Source organism: Palaemon carinicauda, chromosome 1 (genome assembly GCF_036898095.1).
Source record: "Palaemon carinicauda isolate YSFRI2023 chromosome 1, ASM3689809v2, whole genome shotgun sequence".
NCBI classification, from domain to species: Eukaryota; Metazoa; Arthropoda; class Malacostraca; order Decapoda; family Palaemonidae; genus Palaemon; species Palaemon carinicauda.
In genome coordinates, this window is record NC_090725.1 from 45,526,685 (window position 1) to 45,534,332 (window position 7,648).

Consider the following 7,648-nt stretch of genomic DNA (forward strand, 5'->3'; position numbering starts at 1 on the left):
ACCTACTCTTCACTGACCAAATGTATTTTTGTTTCATGTAATTTCCCTTATTTTTTCTGGTATTAACATTTTACCGTTTATTTAATCTCTATCCATTTCCCTGTCACCTGAGTATTAGGTTTTTATATTCCTTATTTTATCTCTACTCTATATATTATTACCTCAAAGATTTTCCTTAATATATGGTTAAAAAAAATCTCCGCTGTCAAACAGTTGATTTGTCGAAATAGGAAGGACTAAGGACATAAACTGCGCATGTATTATACAGCACTCACTTTCCGAAATTAAAATTGGAAATATAATAATATATTGTATGTAAATGTTGATACCAATTCCATGATGCTCATATATCTTTATACTTCTATTATATAAAACATTCAATGGAAAAGTCTTTATTTCACCTCTTTTTCACAGAAGTAGCTGGTAGGAAATGTTTACTATACTTACCCGGCCAAGTCAATGGCCAATGGCTTAGGCTTTCGAAGTCCACGCATGGCCAGTGGGTCTAGCAATGGACACCACTAATCTATTTGATTAAAGGTGACTGGTGTGCCATTTAGCGTAAATCAATAGCTTTCCTGTTTACCAACGACAATTTTTTTTTCTTCTTTTTTTGCAAATATATCATACATGATCTTAAGATAATTTAACGAGGTATCATATCTTTGATATGAAAATGCCAATATTGTTTCTCCTGAATATCATTTTCAATATTTTAGTCTGTCTTTCGTATTATCGGTTGAAGATTATCCGTATTTCAATCTTAAGTTGTATGTATGTCTTTGTAGTTACACATATATTTTGTTTCCTGCATATCCAACTGATTTTATAACTATTAAAAACTAAATTCTAATATTATTATAACTTATTTAAAATTATTAATTTTTCTTTTTCTTCATCGTAATGTTTATTTTGAAGGCTTTTGTTAATACAAATACCTAAAGTGAAGATAATTCTCAAATGTAAAGATACATTTAATACAAGAAAATTTAGATTTTTTTTTCTCAGTACATAATTGGATACATTATGAACAGGTAACACTTGAAATTAGTGTAAATATAATTGACTGATTCCATTGAAACTGTGGTTGAGTAATTGGTTTAGAATTATGACTAACAAAAATATTATAATAACATTTCCACACACTATTGATAAAGTAAATCTTACCAGAAATTTTTTCTAAACATATACTATTCTCAGCCGTATTTTAGTAAAATATAGGAGACCGTAATTTTACCCTACTTCGCTATTATGGTGTACAGGCTGGTTACCGTAATATATACTCGTTTTTTAAATGGTAAATGCCTTACAATATTTATGCCAGTATTTTTACCCTTTTTACTGTGAATTTTTAACAGTGGATATTTCAATATTTCATCTATTCTCGTTCATTAGGTAGTCAGGAAACAGCTGTCATTTCATGATGGGGTACTGACCAGGACATGTCAATCATGCTGTCAAAGAGCGGACGTGAGGAATGCTGAATAAGATATGAAAAACCCTTAAGCGTTCTTGCTGTAAAAGACATTTCATATTTTCACATGGCGACAGGAAAGACTAGTAATTATTAAGAATTTGGTATTTTCAATTGCCCTACTCTTGGTACCATCAAACTGTCTTTCCTGCCGTCCAGTCTTTAAAGATGGATAGTTTGCTAACTCCTCCTCCTTCCATATGCTTTACTTGAGCGAAAACGCCGACGAGGAGGCAGGCAGCCCGGCCGTCCGACAGTGTCAGAGACAGAGACACAGAGACCTCACTCGCCTGGAAAGGTTTCCACATTTTTTATTTGTCCGACATGCCTTTCTTAGGCTAAAGGCTATTATTGGGATCCCTGGTCTACGTCACCCTCTTGTGAAAATCTGCCAAAATCCATCTGCAACGCCTTTGTGCATGGTTCGACAATGGTGAGTACCAAGAATATATAGGGCTTATTTTTAAGGTTATCATTGCGAACTCTCATTGCCTTGTGTTGCCTATTTCAAGTTTTTCCTGTCTGTCATTTTTAACCTTATGAAGATTAGTAATAGATTTTTGTGGTCAATGTTTTATATATCGTATTCTCTTGTCCTTTCAGGTGATTTAGCTCTCGGACTAGTAACTCTAGCTTATTTATAAATTCACGTTCTTAACACTTGGGTAAGAGAATCGTCAAATACATTGTTTCGAATGATTATATTTATGACGAATTGTCTCCCATATTACGACCGAGCAAATTTATATTAGGTTTACCGTTCATTTCAGGATGGTGTTCGGTTTCGATGTATCGGCCCTTTTATTTCCTTCCTGATACTAATGTAAACCTCAGTTGCTCAATTGTAAGGTAATTTTAAGTGGGTTATTATTCCGATGGGTATATTCTTCTATATAAATGACCATGACTTTTAGATACTAATCTTCTTGAATATTTCTTTACAGACAGCGAGCGAAGCAGAACGAAGGAAACGCCCTACGATTTACGTGAATTGCCTTGTTCTCCAACCAACTGTTTGTAACTCCGTTACTACGTTATTTTAAAGGCTTATTTATGTAATAAATATCATATTTAATTACATTTTTCCTTCCAACCTTTATTACAAACCACAGATTTTTATGGTGTTCTGCTTATGGCGCCCAACGTGGGGCAACACAATGAAAGGTGCTTAATGATGGTGCAGATGATCCAGTAGAGAATTGACCACGACCGGGGCTCCCAGTAGTCTCATATTTCTATTTGCAGGACTTTGACATTTTCCTTTCCAGGATATTAACATTTCATTTAAATAAATATATTTTTCCTTTTCAGAAAGTTAACATTTTATTATTTTGCATTTGTTATACGTTTGTTATAATGGCTAACTTACAGGTACTGATTGGACAACGAAAAGTCATTCGGAGAAAAGTCACCGAACAATTCAATAGGTCTGACACCTATTCTGCCCTTGCACAAGAAGAAAAGTTAGCTATTAAAGGTCTTCTTGTTAATTATAGAAACAAGCTGTCAGAGCTAGATGATCATATCCTCTTGAAGAAATTTCCTGACGTATCTGATGAAGCAGAGTTAGAGCCAGAATTAACAAGTTGCCAGGATTATTTAGATAAAATTGAGTATTGTTTACCATTACTTGAGATTTCCAGGGGTAATAATGGTTCTAATATTCCCGACGTGGCCCGCAGTTTACTGAAACAGCCAACAGCTCCTCTTCCCAAGTTTACAAGCAAAGAAGGAGAAGATTTCTTGAAATTTATAGCAGAATTTGAGGCTACAACTAATGCATTTCAGTATCCAGACAGAGATTTACTTTTATTGCTGAAGCAACAGATAGACGGTCGAGCAAAGACTTTATTAAGTTCTCTGGAAGCTGATAAACAGCGTTATGTAGATGCCAAAGAATTATTGATTTCCGTCTTTGCTTCTAAGGAGGATTGTAAAAACGATGCAATTAGGAAAATTACGGAGTTAAGTTTAAGAGAGGGAGATGATCCCTTCACATTTATTTCCATCCTCCGATCAGTATGTGAAGCAGTCAAGACTTTTAACATTGGAGCGGATGAATTTGTCAGATATTTTGCTTGGCACGGCTTAAATGGTCGTTTTCAGCGTCAGCTTATTAATATTACAGGAAAGACTCATCCTTCCTTAAATGACATTATTTCACATTTCTTTGCAGCTTGCGAAAGGTACGAAAGTGACGGGAAAGGTGTTGAAAGCTTGAAATGTAAAGCTTCACGTGTCAAAACATTAACACTCCCTCTTCCTAAAGAGAGTACTACCAGCATGGCTGCGGAAGCAGTAACATATGATAAAGACAGGTCTTCGCCTCAGTGTTCCTTGTGTTCTGCGGTTGGAAATACTGATAAATTTCACTTTATCCATAAGTGCCCTAATTTTCTTTCTCCTACAGATAAAGTGCATATTTTAAAATCTAGAAATGGATGTGTAAAATGCGGCCAGTTTAATCATGTTTCCGGTAAGTGTCGTTTTAAATTCAAAAGACGCTGTTCAAATTGTAACAGCTGGCATATGACTTACCTATGTGATAGGAGTCAGTCACCAGACAGAGACTCTAACAATATTAATAACTGCAAATCCAAGGTGGAAACTTCTCCTCAAATAAGCAGCGGTGTTGCCGTCCTTCCTACTTGTCATGGTGATTCCATTTTACCCACCTTTTCATTTAAAGTTGGGGGGACTGTTTACAGAGGACTGAAGGACAGTGGTTCGCAGAGCACGTTTGTCACTAAGAAATTGGCGGAGGAGAATAATCTTAAAATCATTAACTCTAAAGTAAAGCTAACAGTTAACGGGTTTAATGGTAACAAAGAGTATTTTACTGAAATTGTTGAAGTTCCTGTTACGATCGGAGATAAATCCTTTATAATTTATTGCTTGGTTGTACCAAACATTAATGTAGCATTGAAATTACCTCTGCTTGGTAGATTAGTTGATAAATTTCAGGCACAAGGTGTTAAATTAGCTGATCAATTCCTTAATAAATTTTCTCATGAAATTGATAATGTTCAGCTCATTTTAGGTACAGACTTCGCTTATTGTATTGCAGGTACAGATACAGTTTTTGGAGGAATAAATTCATCGATGTATACTGAGTGTCATGCAGGTATTTTGTTGTCTGGTAGCATTGATTTAATGATCAAGAATATTGATAATTTAGCTGATAAGAGAGTGCCAACCTCGGCTGTTAGTAACCCATTTGAGTGTAGTTCTGCTATTCATGTCCAGAGTAATTCATTTTTGCTGAACTCTAAAGTTGATATTTTTGCCGATGATGACATTAATACTAACTTTGAGGTAAACTGTTCATTTTCTGTAATAAATGAAAGAGGCATGCTTATGGAGAAACCACTGCAACAGGCCACTGATCAACTTCTAGAGTCTGAATGTAATTATTACTTAAGTTACGATCAGAATTTCTACAATGATGAAAGTATTGAACTTAACAACCAGTTGCAGAATTCTTGCTTTTTTTCAGGACCACATTTAAGTATAAATGAAGTTCCAGAATTGTCAACTACCATACCAGCATTTGAGATGCCCACTGAGGTTCAAGCAACTCCTTCCACAGCTCAGGTTATTGAAGTTGCTAACAATCTTATTGATATTAATAATTATTCCAATTTCAGGAAACTTGTATTGATTTTTCGCAAAATTTTCTTAGTGGTGCACAAGTGGAAGCTGAAAGCGAAAATTGCTTGCTCACCAGTCGCTAATTACTTTGCCCAGGCTATAAATTACTTGTTAAACAATGAACAAAGGAAGCATTATCCTGAGGTATATTCTTACCTACAGCATGGTCTTAATTCCAGAAAAGACATTCCTCCTATTATAACGCCACTTAATGTATTTTTAGATTCACAGGGTCTTCTGAGAGTTAAGAGTAAATTCAAAAAATGGAATTATGGCTTAAGTGGAAATTACCCTTTATTATTGCACCCAGACAGTCATTTGACCAAACTAATTATTTGGGATGCACACCTCAAATTATTACATTCAGGATGTTATTCTGTATTAACAGAGCTCAGAAAGCATTATTACATCCCTAAACATTTCTCAGTTGTGAAAAAGTCTCTTAAACAGTGTGTTCATTGTCGTAGGTTTAATAATTGTTACATAAGGTTAAATCAGAACTTTTACAGAGACTTCAGAGCAGATCCTCCTACGGTTCCTTTTTCTAACATATTTATGGATTATCTAGGACCCTTCAATACGAAGGATGGAAAAGAGACCCGTAAGGTTTGGTTACTATGTATCACCTGTACTTGGTCTAGGGCAGTTAACCTCAAAATTTGCAGGAGTTTGAATGTTGCAGAATTTTTAAGAGCATTTCAGCTACACTGCTTTGAGTACGGGATTCCTCAACTTTGTATTAGTGATCTTGGGACTCAGTTGGTGGCAGGAGGTAATACCATAACTTCCTTCATTAGTGACCCTCAGACGCAATTATATTTTGAGGAAAATAATGTAAAACCCCTCTCCTTTCAGCAATATTTCAAAGGCTGCAGTGAATTGGGATCATTAGTAGAAGTCTGTGTAAAAATGGTCAAAAGATTAATGTTTGGAGCAATTAAGAATTTTATATTGACGTATGTAGACTTTGAATTTCTTGTCTGTAATATTGTGCATCTCATTAATCGACGACCTATAGCCTTCAAAGAAGCTGTTCGTGCTGAGACTGACAATGTGCCCGAACCAATAACGCCGGAACAGCTCGTGCGAGGCTATGAATTGACTTCTCTAAACCTTATCCCTAATCTTCAACCTCTTTCAGTTGAAGATCCAGAATTTGACCCTGATAATCAAGCTATTTCTCAGAATTACGTAAAGTTGTGTAAAATTAGGCAGACTTTAATAGAGACCTATCATAATGAATTTCTAGGGACTCTGATTCAGCAAGCAGTTGACAGAAAGGGGCGGTATCGACCCGTTACTCATAAATTACTGAAGGTTGGCGATGTTGTATTAATTAAGGAGGAACATACCAAAAGGAATAATTATCCTCTAGGCATAATTTTGGAAGTTTTTAAGAATGATTTGGGTGAAGTTACCCATGCTGTTATTAAGAAGGGAAAAACAGGCCAGACATCAAGGTTGCATGTAAATAATATTATTCCAATACTAGAAAACACAGGAAGTACCAATTCAGCTACTCCTGATGTTTGTAATTCTGTTACTTCGTCCTTAAGGCCCAAAAGAAAGGCTGCTATATTAAGCCAAGAAAGGACAAGACAGATGCTTTAATCTTTATTCAGTATTTGTATTTTCTTGTATTTAATTTAATTATTTTTACATTTCTTAAATGTATTTTTCTTACAATTGTCCTTGTTACATATGTTTCAGGATGGAATTTTTTCATTTCTGAAAAAATCCCATCTTCGCCCCTGGACTGTAAAAGACATTTCATATTTTCACATGGCGACAGGAAAGACTAGTAATTATTAAGAATTTGGTATTTTCAATTGCCCTACTCTTGGTACCATCAAACTGTCTTTCCTGCCGTCCAGTCTTTAAAGATGGATAGTTTGCTAACTCCTCCTCCTTCCATATGCTTTACTTGAGCGAAAACGCCGACGAGGAGGCAGGCAGCCCGGCCGTCCGACAGTGTCAGAGACAGAGACACAGAGACCTCACTCGCCTGGAAAGGTTTCCACATTTTTTATTTGTCCGACATGCCTTTCTTAGGCTAAAGGCTATTATTGGGATCCCTGGTCTACGTCACCCTCTTGTGAAAATCTGCCAAAATCCATCTGCAACGCCTTTGTGCATGGTTCGACAATGGTGAGTACCAAGAATATATAGGGCTTATTTTTAAGGTTATCATTGCGAACTCTCATTGCCTTGTGTTGCCTATTTCAAGTTTTTCCTGTCTGTCATTTTTAACCTTATGAAGATTAGTAATAGATTTTTGTGGTCAATGTTTTATATATCGTATTCTCTTGTCCTTTCAGGTGATTTAGCTCTCGGACTAGTAACTCTAGCTTATTTATAAATTCACGTTCTTAACACTTGGGTAAGAGAATCGTCAAATACATTGTTTCGAATGATTATATTTATGACGAATTGTCTCCCATATTACGACCGAGCAAATTTATATTAGGTTTACCGTTCATTTCAGGATGGTGTTCGGTTTCGATGTATCGGCCCTTTTATTTC

General features: G+C 35.6%; 1 protein-coding gene and 1 long non-coding RNA gene across 9 annotated transcripts in view; both read left to right on the forward strand.

Moving 5' to 3' along the window:
* The first annotated feature begins 1,529 nt into the window (after positions 1 to 1,529).
* Positions 1,530 to 2,549, forward strand: LOC137642018 (uncharacterized). Its single transcript, XR_011044624.1, has 2 exons — positions 1,530 to 1,907; positions 2,078 to 2,549. It is a non-coding gene; the product is annotated as an uncharacterized lncRNA (long non-coding RNA).
* Positions 2,550 to 3,444: 895 nt separating this feature from the next.
* LOC137647897 (uncharacterized) overlaps positions 3,445 to 7,648 on the forward strand; it is a 4,471-nt gene continuing 267 nt past the window's right edge. For 2 of the 8 annotated variants that reach the window (XM_068380856.1, XM_068380874.1), the window contains exons 1-2: positions 3,445 to 7,505; positions 7,611 to 7,648. The exon at positions 7,611 to 7,648 is cut by the window's right edge. In XM_068380856.1, coding sequence (XP_068236957.1) covers positions 3,758 to 6,736 — 2,979 coding nt within the window. In that variant the 5' untranslated portion in view covers positions 3,445 to 3,757 and the 3' untranslated portion in view covers positions 6,737 to 7,505; positions 7,611 to 7,648. The other 6 variants (XM_068380868.1, XM_068380877.1, XM_068380865.1 and 3 more) reach the window with 5 other exon arrangements.